At 45.2% G+C, this 15,235-nt stretch overlaps 1 protein-coding gene and 1 long non-coding RNA gene across 4 annotated transcripts in view; one reads left to right on the top strand and one right to left on the bottom strand.

Moving 5' to 3' along the window:
• Window positions 1-15,235, bottom strand: part of LOC116430230 (cell adhesion molecule Dscam2) — a 298,794-nt gene that overhangs the window by 7,299 nt on the left and 276,260 nt on the right. For all 3 annotated transcript variants that reach the window (XM_031984053.2, XM_076368698.1, XM_031984052.2), the window contains exons 19-24: window positions 10,886-11,191; window positions 6,725-7,021; window positions 5,520-5,652; window positions 4,539-4,666; window positions 1,061-1,489; window positions 314-598 (exon numbers count right to left, since the gene is read on the bottom strand). In XM_031984053.2, the coding sequence (XP_031839913.2) occupies window positions 314-598; window positions 1,061-1,489; window positions 4,539-4,666; window positions 5,520-5,652; window positions 6,725-7,021; window positions 10,886-11,191 (1,578 nt within the window). The remainder of the gene's footprint in view (window positions 1-313; window positions 599-1,060; window positions 1,490-4,538; window positions 4,667-5,519; window positions 5,653-6,724; window positions 7,022-10,885; window positions 11,192-15,235) is intronic.
• Window positions 1-15,235, top strand: part of LOC143174647 (uncharacterized) — a 55,909-nt gene that overhangs the window by 10,244 nt on the left and 30,430 nt on the right. The gene's annotated exons all lie outside the window — the stretch shown is intronic.

Genomic DNA, 15,235 nt, shown 5'->3' with positions numbered 1-15,235 from the left:
GAGGTATGCGCGATTGGAATTGGAATGGAATTTTTTGATGTCGACTAGAGTGTACTACTATAATACTGGAATATTACGAACTGTTTTGATGGTTTGCATTCATTCAACCATCTGGAAACTCGAAGGAATAGAAATAGAAGTAGAAAAGTCAGACTATAGTCAGACGAAGCTGGATACTGTTCAGTAATCAGAATTGTTTCGAAAACGAAGTGTCACGTGAACTTTTATACAATGTATTCTATTTATTGCTTCACGTAGAACCATCTTCTTTGTATCTTGATCATGGTGTTATAATGGTATTAATATTACTTACGTGTTTTGAGACAAAAGCAGATGCCAGCCACTGCCAGGAATACAGCCAGAAGCGAGATCACGCTCGGCGCTAGCACGTGCGCGTCGAAAAACAGGGACGACTCTTCGGTTTCCGGCGGCGGATCGTTATGCATTCGATTACCGGTGTTCGGGGACAGCGTGGTGAACAGGTACTCGGCCTGCGTGGACCCGGCGTTGTTGTAAGCCGTCACGCGGAGCTCGTAGTTGGTGCCGCTTTCCAGGTCGACGATCGGAAATCTTGACTGCGGCGGGACGTTGTTCGACACTGGAACCGAATTACGTTTCCCATGTGATTCGTTCGAATCAATATTCTCGCGGAATGCTTCATTTATTATGCGAACAAGCATTTTCCATACATTCCGGTACAAAAACGAGTATCTGGCCTTGAAGAGTTAAAAATGCGATGAAAATCTTAATGTATCTTTTAACAAGAATATTAAACTAGGCTTAATCGTCTTATAATATATTAAATATTAAAATATTCAAATATTGGAGTATCGAAGTATCGAACATAGGGGAATCCAGCAATGCAAACAAAATTCCAGCAGGAGCAATAAGAATCTATAGCCGCGCAATTCATTCTATCATCGATTGCACGTGATTGCACTATACATTCACACCCATATTAGTAGACTTAATCAAACAAATCACGTAATTCCCTTAAGTTTGAAAAATCGACTTCCATCCACAGTAACATCGACGTGGACGTTACTTAAAGGTACCTTACCTAGCAACCAGTCTCCAGGAAGCCTCCTGTACTCGACGACGAAGTACAACAACGGACAGCCGCCGTCCTGCCAGGAGGTCAGCTCCAAAGTGACGAAAGTCTGATTGACCCTGACGAGCTGATGCTTCGGCGGCGAGACCGGTTTGGTCCCGTTCGTCTTGGCGATCTCGATCTTGCTGGCGCTCCCGCTGCCGATCCGGTTGAAGGCGGCCAGAGTGAACTGGTACCTGGTGCCGCACTGCAGCCCCTCCAGCAGATGGGTGCTCGCTTTGCGGTCCAGCATCACCTCCTCCCACTCGGAGAACTCGCGGCGATAAGCGAGCAGGAATCCCTTTATCGGGGCGCCCCCATTGTCGCCCTGCTTCCACTGCAGCTGGACGGCGTCGGTCGTCGTGCCCGTCGCCAGCAAAGTCGGCGGTGTCGGCGGCACTGCGGAAAGTTTGTCAATTAGAGCGGCGGGCTCGACTGTTTGAAAACGTCTGGTCGGCTGATTAATCGGCCGCCCCGCGATAAGTGGAGCAACGAGGCGGACCGGGCCGCGCGAGGATCGTCGCGAGGATGATGGCTGCTCGAGTGTTCCGCCAGCATTGTTTGGACATTGTGTACGGGAGTTCTGAATGTTGTGTCTTGATAGGGTTTGATTTCAGGGGTTAGTTTCGTAGGTTGATGGCGTGCTCGTTTTATTTTCTATTGCGGAGGAAGGTCTTCGTTGGCTGATTCTTAACATTGCGTTTTGTGAATGGTATTTCTTACTGGTTAGGGGTGGCTTTGATCGGAGATGGTACGAATGTGTGATTTATTTTGTTTCCTTGTAGGTTTTTTAATGTTTGATATGCTATCAATTTCAAGCTAAATTTGAGGATTCCGAGACAAATCTGAATTGTTCATTTCGAAGAGTTGATTTAAGAGTTCATTTAAAGAATATTTCAATCTTGAACTTTGATGGTGTTTTCATCCTTTCAAAATGGATGTTGGATAAGAAAAGGTACGCGTCAAATATTCTCCTGAGAACTGTTTCAAATGAATTTCATTAATACTAGAACTACCGAGCATTTAATACGATTAATATGCAATTCCCATAAAAATTGTAACAAGTTTCTTCAGACATTCATTATAGTACTGAAACGAAGCTATTTATTTTTAAAATCATTTCGAATATTCAATGCTTCTGAACAAAAGAATCGAAACCAGTCGTTTTGACTGGTACGGTAGTTCTAGTATTAAAGTCGGCGTACGTTGGTTGACAGGATTCCCTTCTCAGGATTAATCTCTCTCAAATTATATTAAACAAACACCGACGAACGATCCCCGTTATTGCACGATGGATCCTGCAGAAGCACGTCTCAGGTATCCCCGAAGGATCCCGCAGTAGAAGCCGAGCGTGCGCTCTTTTTCGTCTTCAAAGCGAGTAGAACGGGCTGCGAGCGTTCAGCCACTCGTTCCTGGAGCACCTGCGTCAAAGGCTCGCAACGCGAGCCAATGGCAAAAGCATTCCCAAGATGCGGAACTCCGGCATTAAATTGTTCGGCATTAACGCAATCCTTAAAATACATAATTCCCCGCTCGCTGCTCGAATTCCCGAATCTCGTTCGATTACCATGCCAAAGGAATTCCCGGACGAGATTCCGCGCGACGCGTGCTCCTCGAATTTTTCGCTTGTGACGCGAAACGTATCGGTAAATTATGATCTACCTAAGACTAGTCTGAAAAACGTTTGATCTGAGATAACATACTTCCCATTTTTCGATTCAATGTTTCTGCTGAACAAAGTGATTTTCATTTGAAAACTCAACATTTTATTTTAACGTTGAAATCGAAACGCGAAATATCCAATGTCATTGAAAAAGCTTCCCAATATCCATAGAATGTAACAAAAATCATATGTCTACTGTTATATCGATTCAATGCGTCGCCTGTGGACGAAACTTCAAAACTCGACTATTCACGTAAAAAACTGAAGTTACCAATGTGCTAAATAGTCTCTGCTAAACAAAGTGATTTTCATTTGAAAACTCAACATTTTACTTTAATGTTGGAATCGAAACGCAAAATATCTATTGTCACTGAAAATTAATCCTAATATCCATAGAATATAACAAAAATGATATGTCTAGCGTTGTATCTTACTACTTCTATTCGAAGCATTTGTTTGTATCACTCGTACATTTTAAGTTGTTGAGTTTTCTCGAGAAAACGGCCGTTTGACCGCGCTGCGCGCCGTTTCGAATAATTCGCGGGGAAAATAACGGGCGAGCATCGACACGGAAAATAGTTTAGCGCAACTTTTAACGAACCCGGCTTTTTCCTGTCGAGCCACGCCGGCCATTGTCGCCGATTATACCGGCGCGAAACTTTTCCCCTGCGAACGTGACCGGGTGCAGCTTTTGAAAAATCAGTGGGGTCGTAAACGTTGCGGTCATCGCAGAGGCGGTATACGTCTGCTGGGAGCGATGTTACGATCTGCGATCGGGCGAGAGGAGCTAAACGACGTGGCAACGTTGATTATTTGTTGGCTCGTCGATGGAGGAAATGGGGAGGAAAGGAAATGGAGGAAGAGGTGAAATAGTGTATGGGAAGTTCAGTGAAATTAGTAGAATTACGTCTCGAGCGTCTTTTTGGAGATTTTTAGGGTTTTGGTAATTGAGTCGTTGAGAAATCAATAAAGTACAGAAAACAAAAATTGAGAAAATTAATGCTTTGAATTCTGAAATGATTGTGCAATATATTCAGAAGCTATAGAGCTTTTGACCTAGAAAAAAGGAGACGAGTAAATAATTGTAAATATTATTTATTCTATTGAAGTTTACAAAAATCAGAAAATATCAAAGCGTTGGTAGGACATTATTTATTCCATTGAAATATTCAATAATTATAAATCATCGAAAAATGGATTTAACTGCAACTTCCGAGCGACTCAATTGTAAGTAGAATAGACCAACGATAGTCAGACGTACTAAGGAAATACTGTTTATTGAATGTATGGATTATTATGAGATGAATGTGGTATCTTAGATGTATTTTGCGGTTGCCAGGAATTTAGATTACTTAGATTCATAGTTATAAAGGACTTCTTTCGCAAATGCAGTATAAAATATTCCTAACCAAAAGTGTGATTACTATAATGAGATTCTGTAGCTCTCCAGCCCTTAATCTTCCACGTAACGCCCCGAGGCTCCATTTTCCTAGGATTACCAACGGATTTTGAGTAATTACGAGAGTCTGTGTTCTACATCGCTGTCCCCGCTCAGAAGTCAGATAACACGAGTCGCTTTATCCATGCAAACCCTGCGCATTCAATTTCCTAAGCCGAACCTTCCGTCGAAATATAATGAAACCTTTTACAACCAAGCTTCCACAAAGCCACCCTGAACAACTGACTACTCAACAATTACATCCAAACTGACGAGCAATGTTTACGAACCCCCATATTCACCTCAAATCGAAAAATTCCAAAGTCTACAATCGCTGGTCCACATACCTTGAACCTGCAAAGTGTACACGATCTCGTCCGACCCCAGCGGATTCTTCACGTGGCAGACATAGTTCCCTTCGTGGGTTCTCTGCACGTTCCTCAGCGTCAGCGCGTTGTCCACTCCGACGTCGGATCTATCGATCAATCCACACATTAAATCCCCGAACCTCGTTCTCCCATAAATTCGATACACACTGTCGGTCTGCTCTTGGTTCTCTGCCAGTGTTCACACCAGTGTTCCGAAAAACTGGAGTTTTCGAAGCTGCACGACTCAACCATAAAAGCTAAGTCTTCGAAGCTTCAAATACTCAATCATCCCACGATAAATAAACAACAAATAAATAAAACCTACATATAAACTGCAACACTCAGCCTTTAAACTTCATCCTTGAATCCTCTAAGACTCCAGCAACTCTAATTCTTCAAACCTAATCTTCAAAACTCCAAATACTCAATCATCCCACAATACAACACTCTTAACAATACTCAATTGTCAATCACAAGGACTCAAGCATTGAAGACTTACTTCTGCAGCTCGAAGCTTAAACTCTAAGCTGCATCTCTTAAAGCTACCTCTACAGCTTTCAAGACTCAAGGCTCCAGACTCATCACAGCACTGGTTCAAAACTATTTAATTTTATTTTTAACATTCAAGAGAACAACTACAACCTCCTCCATTATCTTCAATTGAACTCGTCCAATTAATTCGGTTATAAACTGTGTTCGTAAAAACAAGAAACATATTCGATGAATCGCGAATAGTCCCACATCAATACTTACTAAACAACAAAAGAAAAGAAAAACAGAATAAAAGGCAAACACGTTGCTAAATAAAAAGTGGAAGATCCCCATTCGGCTGGCGAAGTGTTAATCTCAACTCAACCCCGCTGTCTTCGTTCATCAAAGACAACGGACAACGAAAGGAAACCAAAGAAGTACCCAGCAGACTGACAGCATGCAGCCGAGCTGACTGGTCTCGTCACTTACTTCTGCAGCTTGACGTCCCCGCGTCGCCACTCGACCGTCGGCCGCGGATTACCAACGGCCAGGCAGGCCATATTGACGTCCACCCTCCACGGCACCACGAGTGCCACTCCGAACGATATTATAGCTGCTGGAACTAATTAAACGGTCCCGGTTATCCTCGCTCTTCGTTAAACTTCCGCCCCGGAGCCGTGATCCGTGTTTGAGTTCAGTTCCGAAAGTTCACTTGCGCGTTTCCTCGCTTCGCAAAACTCTCTCTCCTTCTCCCTGTATTTCTCTCGCTCTCCATCTTTCTCTTCCTCGCGATCGCTATTTTTCCCTCTTTACCTTTCCCGCTCCAGCTCCGGCTGAGCTACGGCTGGGAATTTTTCCCGGATGCCTTGGGAACGAGGCCGAACGTCGCTTCGACGATCCAGCCCCGCGACTGTTTCAATAACCGGCGATGCTTTCCGCGCGAGGGCGAAAACTTCCGCGGGGTCGCGATTAAAATGCATAATTCCGCGCCCCTCGCTGGGGGAGGAAAGGTAATCGGAAACTTGGCTCCGATTCCTGTTACCCGCCCGGCGACCGATCCGCGAACTTCGAACTTCGTCGCAACTTAAACGGGAATCGTAAAGGGCGCGTCGATTTAACTTCTCGCTGTATATAGAGTATCGGCTTCGCGAGAGTTCACGCGATCGTTAGTTTTTGCTCTTTCGTTGCCAGTCGGGACAACCGAGTGCGGAGTGTTTGATTAACGCAGAAACGGACTCGCGATGAATTTCGCGCGTAAACGATAACTCAACGATCCCTAGTAACGAAATCCCAATTACCAAGTCCTCGATCGAATTCAACCTCCCAGATACACAGAACCCCAGACAATAACACGAATCGTACATAAATCAACAGGCAATCCCATCAAAGCTAGCCCGAATCTCCCGAAAAAACGCGGAAAAAGAGCCGCGCGGATTCCCATGCAGAGCTGCAGCGGTCGAAACAAGGGGAAACCGAAACACGAGGAAGACAGAGACGGGGCGAGCAAAAATTGCTCGGCTCGCGATCACGGGGCGCTCCCCGGGGAGTCCTCCCGCGAATTTTTCATAAAACTTTCGCGTTCATCGGCTCGATTTTCGCGCGACCGACCCGATCCTGTGCGATCAATTCTACAGGGAGGAGGAGCGGACGGTCGCCGCGGGTGGCCGGAAAGTTTCGCGTTTCAGCCTACTGACCGGTGTTGCTCAGCTGGAGTTTGATGACCGGGGTGCTCGGTCCTTGCCCCACTTTCGTCGAGGCCGTAACCCAGGCTTCGTAGGACTCGCGCAGCTTCAGGCCGGTCGCCTCGTGGTGCAGGCTCTGCGCGGGCAGCATACTCTTGGTGATCTTCACCTCCTGGCCCTGGTCCAGCACGCGGATGTACACGGTGTACTGGGTGAGCACGCCGTTCGGCCGCCGAGGCGGCAGCCAGGATATCACCACCGCGTCCTCGTTACTGGTCACCGCTTTCACACGCTCCGGCGCGTCCGGAACTGCGATCAGAACGGGCAACGTCATCCCCAGGACACGGAGAGAGCGTCGGGGAACGAGCTCGCCCGGATGGAAGTCGTTTTCTTGCTCGCGCGACACGCCCCCGTTCCGCGGAGCTGTTTTATCGCGGAATGCGCTCCTGATATGAATTATGCTGCTCGGGATGCTCGATTGAACGCGGTATTCGGTCGCTGTTGTGCGTAGTTTGGGTGTTCTTTGTTTAGAGTCGATGGAACGGGGAGGATCTTTTTATTGGGGTTTATTGCAATTTTTTAATGCAGGCTTTCGGGTTGAAAGTGACGTTTGGAATTTGGTCTCGGTTTTAGAATTGAATGGAATTTAAAATTTGGTTACTGAATGAAATTTGGGGTTTGATTGAAGATGTATGGATTAGGGATTATTAATATTAGGAGATTGTAATGAGTTGTAGATTCTACTGAATTGCGAAGTGGAGTTGATTGTGATATATAAGCAAACGAGTGGATTGCAATATAATTGCAGATATTATGTTGGATTTTGTCGTGTAAGAGGCGTCTGGTGTATCATACGAACGAGAGAGCACTGTATCGATCGAGAGGTTCGCCGGAGAGGACCGATTCGAGCCTCCATCGGGAGGAACGTCTCACCGGAAGTTCGTTGTCGCATTGTTCGCGAAATTTCGGAAAATCGAGCGAGTTCACGGTGCGGGGGTAGACTCTAGGATCTTACGTAGAATCGATGGTTCCCCGTGGAAGGATAACGAGGGCCGCCGAGCGCGAATGGAACTCGCCGACTGCCATAAACACGGATTAACGAATAAATGAACGGTGAATTAATTTCATTAAACCGCCGAGTCGATTACGTAGCCCCTCCGTGTTCAATTTTCTATGAAAAGAAATGAAGGATGGCGGGCGAGGAACTTTCCCAGGGCCGTCCCGCAAATAAACTTCTCGGAACCTTTCATTTCGATGATTCGATCTCGGCGGAGCACATCTCGGAAGTGGGACATTTATCAAAAGTAAAAGCGTCTCTTGGCGAGAAACTCGCGGAGAAGAACACTCCGAGACAAACTTTTACACCGTACAATGGCGAATTTCCTCGAAACCGTGGCGGAAATTTAAAAACAAAAGTTCCTTCGTCCATGGTAGAAGTAATAAGAGATTTCCGAACAATTGCCCATTGTTCGCTTTCAGCAAGGACCAATTAATTCCTGCCGATGCCCCGTGAAGACCTCCGTAAACCCACATAAATCCAATTTATCGGGCCTCCGTGTATTAATGTATACAATTGACCTCTTGCTTTACAATTTCAGTCGCGATCAATTGTTACTTTATTATTATTACACCGTTATTAGCGATTTCTCGCTGAGATAAAAGCTCGTTCACTTATCGACGTAACTCGTTCAATACAACGAAACCTCGAATGTAAATACAAATTACATCTCATTCATTAACACTGAACACAGCACTTCAACGTTCATATTTCAATAACCGATTATCAATTAACCGAAACAATTCACAAAGATCATATATTCTACCTGTTTTTCACGAGAAAACTCTCATCTCTTTTATCCCGAAGTACCCTCATTCGCGTCGAACCTCGAATATTACTTACCCCAATTAATCTCCGCAAAATGATCCCCGAACTCCCCGACGACCGACAAAGAATCACCGCGCAGCACGATCGGCTGCACAAGACGCAAATGACCCGTCACCGAGCGAATTCACACGCGGCTCGGCACAAAGCGAAACGACGGGCGGGTCAGAGGGTAGCCGGACGTTTCTACCGTTGACAAACAGCAGCGTGCCGTCCGTCCGCGTTTTCTTTGTGATACACGGAATTTCGATCACGCCGCCTCCGCCGCGGTCGCGGCATTATTATGAATTTCGAGATAACCATGCAATTATTCGCGACCCATTTCACGGAGTTTCTGGGGAGGCCTGCGAGCCGCGTTTAATGGAAAACGGTCCGCGTGTCCCGGAGAACGGGAGCGCTGGCATAATGTTACTTCAAAGGCGCCAAAGTTTCCGTCATTGACTCTTTCAGCTCCGTCTCCCCCGGCGATTTTCTCCGAACTCGTCGGAATTCGCGCGGAAAGTGGCCACCATGGAATTTCACATGACTCAACTTGACCAACTTTATTGCACTCTCATTTGCTGCGTACTATTGCTGCAAAGCGTTTGAGAAAATTGTACGATTATCCTCTTGTTCCTTTATATTCCGATTTTTGAATATAGATTTTTATTTAATTTCCTTGGATCTTCTATAGCTGGAATACTTTGATTGCTTTGATCGTTTAATTTTAATGATTCATCGGTAGGAATACGAGTCGCTCAGAAGCCAACGCGGTTAACTCGATTGTTGGATACTTTCTGGTCTCCGTGAATTTTAATGGAATATATAATGTTCCTTTAAGTTATTCCAGCATTCACTCAATTTTTATAGGTCAGGAAGCCCTTGTTTTTACAGCTCCTGAATATATATAATCGTTAGAAATTAAAATATGAATCCTCTCAATTTTTAATTCTGCACTTAACGTCATTGGCTTCCGATTCGCAGCATTGGTGAAAATAGGGAACCGTTCCACAATCTCAGAATCAAGAGAGAGTTTTGTAATAACAACAAAGCGTGTCTTACGCTCTGAGTAGTTGCTCGCCGACGATCGATGCAGTGCTTAACGTGTTAACAGGAGAACACTGGCTCGTTTAAATGGCGAATAACGAACGCGAATCATCGGCCGACGTGACGCGTTTCCCTGTTTAATTATTTCCCCTGGTTCTCCGTCTAACTGCGGGTTCGAGGACGTGGTTTATTGGCCGTGTTCAGCGCCGGGGAGAAGAGACTTTCGCGATTCCCAGTGTGTCTGGTGTACAACTATACCGAGAGTACAATGCTGCTTTCAAACACATCTCTTGTATACTTATAATACCAGCGTATGAGGGTCCGCCTTGTACCGTGTCTCTTGCTCCGAGCAAGGAGTGGTTATTCAGACTGCGCACAATGGAGCCGTGCTTGCCTGATAATAGAGGACTGTAATTTCTCAAAGGAACGACCAACTTTCTTTAATTATTCCGCCCGTAAACACTGCTCAGCTCGCGAGCAATCTTCGAATCTAACACTAGAACTGCCGAGCAAACTGATTTTTTAGAGTTTCTCCGTGGAAACTCGAAGTGCTGTTAAGATTTCGGTTGATTTGCTATTTACTTTGCGCATGGCTACATCAACTTTCTTAGTAATTCCTTAGAGAACCATTCAATAATCGCGACGGGAATTAGGAACGATTTCTGGCATGTGTACCAGTAAACTGAAGTAAACAATGAAAACGATCACTAAAAACCCAATATCTTTACATTTTCAACTCGAACGACTCAAAATACTTCCCTCAAACCACCCCATACAAACCAATCTTCCCAAGCTACCAAACCCATAATTCATCGTCCAACCCGAAACAAAGTCTGTCCAATATCTTTACATTTCCAACTCGAACAACTCAACTTCCCTCAAACCACCCCATACAAACCAATCTTTCCAAGCTACCGAACCCATAATTCATCGTCCAACCCGAAACAAAGCCCGAATACTAAAAACCAGAGCCCAAAATATCCGTTATCAGACAAAATTCAGTGGCATTCAGCGCAGAGTCGCGAAGAATCTAGGCCGAAAGTCCCGATACCGTGCCTGCGGCCAGAAGGCATAATGCAGAGGAGCAGAGGAACAATCGCCGGAACGTATTGGCCAATCGAAACATCAACAGCACGGGTCCGCTGTAAAGCAGTGGGCAAACTGCCCGTAGGAGCTGGCCCGCGTCTGAAACGACTTCGCCGGCTCGAAATTTACTCGCAGCCTGGCGGGCGTCCCCGACAGATGCGCCGCGGCTCGTAGTTTACCAGTTTCTTCGGTGGTGCAGGACACCGGGCTGCTGGTGACACCCTCGCCGGCCCTGGTGTAGGCGAGCACCTGCACCGTGTAATTGGTGTACGGGCTGAGCCCGTGCAGGACCGTGCTCAACGCATGGCTGATCTTCGTCTCTCTGCCGGCCTGCTGCTCCAGGACAGCGCTGCCGGCCTCGTACAGCAACTTGTAGCCCTGCACGACCCCGTGAACTTTGTCGGAAGGCGGCGATTTCCAGGTCACCTGGATGTTCTGGCCGGTCAGCGCGGCGCAAGCCACGTTCTGCGGCGGGGCGCTTGGAACTGCGTCAAAACGTATCGTAAATTCGCTTGGAAAACGGACGGGCAGCTCGCACGCGAGCGCGCATGCGAGAGGACTCTCGCGGTTTTCCGGGCCGGGAGAGGATTGACCGGCGAGGGAAACCCCTTCTCGTCGGGACGCCACAGAGGAGCTGGCCTCTCGAGGGTGCTTCTTGGAGTGGAGCTGATGTTTTCACGGAGGGTGAATGTTAATCGTGCTTCTTACAGGATTCTTGTGTGATCTTTGCGACGGAGGGAGGTTTTTTGGGACTTAGCTTGGCGTGCGAGGGATGGACTGGAGTTTGAAGTGTTATCGGAGTAACAGGAGGGAGAAGTTATATTAACCCTTTGCACTCCAGAGGTGCCTCTCAATCGATTGGTGCAAAATTGTAAAATTCCGTATTTGACATTAAGTCTTGAGTAATCTGTCGATATGGGAAATAAAATATCATTGTTCCCCTTATTTTGTGAATTCCTTTAAGTTAGAAATAAATGTCACCTATATCTCATAGAAATAAATTGAATATTTCTAGTGACAAATTTTTTGAGTGCAAAGGGTTAACTTATTATTAATAATATAGTGTTACTACAGTATAAATACTGAAAGGGTGGATCTCGAGTATAGAAATAAATTTATTATACTAATACTTACACTACCATCCAACTACCAAGCAAGTAACAAACTATAATATATTACATATACTAAAATAATACGGTACAAATACATCTACCTCAGAACTTACACCGAAACCAGCTAAGTAACAATGTTTAACACTAGAACTACCGAGCATTTAATACGATTAACATGCAATTCCTATAAAAATTGTAACAGATTATTTTCAGTTTCTTCAGACATTCATCTCATCGACGTAGACACATTGTCAACGTTAACAAAACACAAAACACTCGAATGATACAACTTTTAACTATAATAGTCAACTATTAACAATTTGATTAACAACTTAATCAAATTATTCAATTGAAATTTCAGTGAATCAAGTGTCCGATTCCACGATATCAAATAGTATTAAGAAATTTCATTATTCGATTCATAGTACTCAAATGAAACAATTAATTTTCAAAATCGTTTCGAATATTTTCGATAATCATCCAAGCACTGCAATCGCGACTAACCCAAATCCATTTCGGAGCTACTGATCAAAGCGCTTACAGTCGCGAAAGCCGCGCAAAGACAAAGACTCGAAAGATTGCTCAAAGGCCCTCTAAATCAGAGATTGCTCGATGAATCGCTCTCGATCGCGGTGCAGTGACATCCACTACAAGGTTCAACGTCGAAACACATTATTCTTCCCGAACGCTGGTTCGTCTAGAGGGAACGAGGTAAACACCGCGGAAGGAACAATCGAGAACGCGCTGGAGGTCCGCTGGGTAGAGAGATCCGTCGAGATTCTTTCAGCCCCGTCCCCCGAGGAGCGTTCACTCGGTCGAGCGTCGAGCCGGCCGCGATATGGAGCAACTCGTCGCGATCGACGTTACCGCGACAAAGGGGATCTACTTTCTCCTGGCGGGGCATAGCGCGTCGCGAAAAAGCCTCTCGCGAAGAAGCTCGTTCGACGGATCGCGGCCCAGCCGCCCCTCGAACCGCGGAACGGAACGGAACGGTGCGGAACGGAGCGGAACGGAAAGTGGAACGCGGTCGTGAGGCATCCCCTCGTCGAGCGGCGCCCGGCAAATGCACTCTGCTTCCTCGAGAACTGGGTGACGGGCCAGTGTTCCGCCGGTGGAAATATTTTTAAGCCATTTTGCCCTCGCGAGCATATTCTTTTCTGGGAATTTCGGGGAAATCGTCTTCCCTTATCGAAAACACCCGCGGAGAATAATATATTCTTGTTTGAACGTTCCAAGCGAATGCTGTTTCCCTGTTGAAAGTATCTTTTGGGAATAATACGCGGAAGTTTTTCGGAAATACCGATTGCTGGCGAAGCGTTGTTCTGGAAAGTTAACCAGTTAACTGTGTTTGACGAGTATACGCGTCGTCGTAAAGCTTGACACGATATTAATTCTTCGCTTTGATCTTTCATTAAAATATACTCTGCGTGCATTCGTCCTGCGTTCGACGAGTACACGCTCCATTCTTTTACTTTATTTCTAACTAAATTCCACAATTAACTGGTTAAGAGTAACGTCTTCCTTTTTGTAGAGATTTCTTGATTTAGTGGGAGTTGAGTGTTTTTAATGTTGCGATCGTAATATTTCGTGTACCTTTTAACACTAGAACTACAGTACAAGTCAAAATGACTGGTTTTGACCCTTTTGTTCAGCAAGTATTGATATGTTCGAAGCATTGAATATTCGAAATGATTTTTAAAATAAATAGCTTCATTTGAGTACTATAATGAATGTCTGAAGAAACCGAACATAATCAATTGTTACAATTTTTATAGTAGATTTATGGAGGTTTATTCTATGCTTTGTTCTGTTGTTCCCAGAAAGCTGCTAGAAAATTGAAAATCAACTTGAACAATACATATTGATCAGTCAAAATGACTGGTTCTGTGAATCTGGTGCAAAACCGATCCGTTTCCAGCGTATCGAAAGAGAATGAATTTTCAGTAAAAATTCCATGAAACGTGCCGCGTATTTCGCAACCCTAAATTCCTCGGTGTTCAAGCGTTAATGACTATACGTGTCTGTTCGAGGGTAACGGGAACACGGCCGAATTAAAGGAAGTAAACCACTAGTAAAACGGGTCGAAATGGGTTAAGCCCGGGGATCATCTTTGCCCGGCGCAATTCTTCCTCCGTCGAGTGTCTGCAGTTTATGCAAGCGAACTTCTTAGAAGCTCGCCGCGTCTTTCAGCGTGTCTCCCGGCGACGAAGACGAGTTATCGGGCTGATCTCCTCTTTTCGGAGACAGAACGATATTGGATTGGAGAGTTTTATTCGACGAAAACGCAGTAACGAGATTCCCTATGAAACAATGGGACTGGATTGTCCCTGGGAGTTATTTAAATGCGGTTTATGGATGATACGGGGAGGTCATTTGTCTCGAGGAGATTCCCCGTTCAATTGAAAATGTATCGTTTGCCTTAACGATCAAGTTCGGAAATACGCGGATCCGTTCCGTCGTTCGAGAAACTTTCTTCGAGATAGAGATTAAACATCGAATGGTTCTAGAGACGTAAAGTTCGCGAAGGGAACGACGTACTCGCTGGGAATTCATGTTTCCATTGTTCCTTTAATGATCGTTCGAAATACGTAAATACGTTTCATCGTTTTGCTTAAGAAAATTTAATTGGGTTACTTTAAAACACGTCGAAAGTTAAGCATCGTTCGGATGCTCCGAATACGCTGTAGACGCGAGATACATTTTCCATGGTGGTGCGCGATGGAACAGCGAACGAGGGGGCTAAATAGATCGACAATTTATTTTCCAGCTGCTGCTCGTTCCCTCCGCGAGATAATGCAACAACTCCGCACCCCTGAAATGTGCATGTCATACGGCGGGACACGAATGAATGAGCCCGCGGAAACTTTCTGGCATCGAGGGAGACACTGTGTATAATGGGAGTAGTTTTTGTACACGGGGTCGCGTGCGGTAGGTTTAATTGTTTCAAATGGGAGCCACGCGTGTCAACGGAGCGTTAATGTTTGTTCCGGGGACCAGGCGAGTTGGAATGGCAGATCATTTCGAATGGCGGAGATTGTAAATCTGCTGCTCCGCCTCGGGGAACGTGTTGCAATCTTTGTTTCGTTTTCTTTGTCCCCGCGCCGCTGAAGGACTTCTATGTACAATAGTATAATTCTTGTAATCCGTCTCTTGAGCTTCTGCATGCGAGTTTCGCTGCTAATTTTCTATTACGGGAGAAATAGAAATTGTAAGGGATGGATTATATGCGGTTTAAGTTATCTGAAATATAAATTCATGTGAAAGCAGCGCTTTTTTTAGAGCAATAATAAATGTACTTAAGAACTTAACGCAAAAATTCATGAAAAATCAAGTTCTATCAAACCCTTTATCTGATTCCTTTGAAAATCGACTTAAGTATAAATTGCACATGTAAATCACAAGAGGATAAACTCACCA

This window comes from Nomia melanderi, chromosome 6 (assembly GCF_051020985.1).
Source record: "Nomia melanderi isolate GNS246 chromosome 6, iyNomMela1, whole genome shotgun sequence".
Taxonomy (NCBI): domain Eukaryota; kingdom Metazoa; phylum Arthropoda; class Insecta; order Hymenoptera; family Halictidae; genus Nomia; species Nomia melanderi.
Note: the sequence above shows the minus strand (reverse complement) of the source record. Positions and strands in the feature narration are given on the sequence as shown.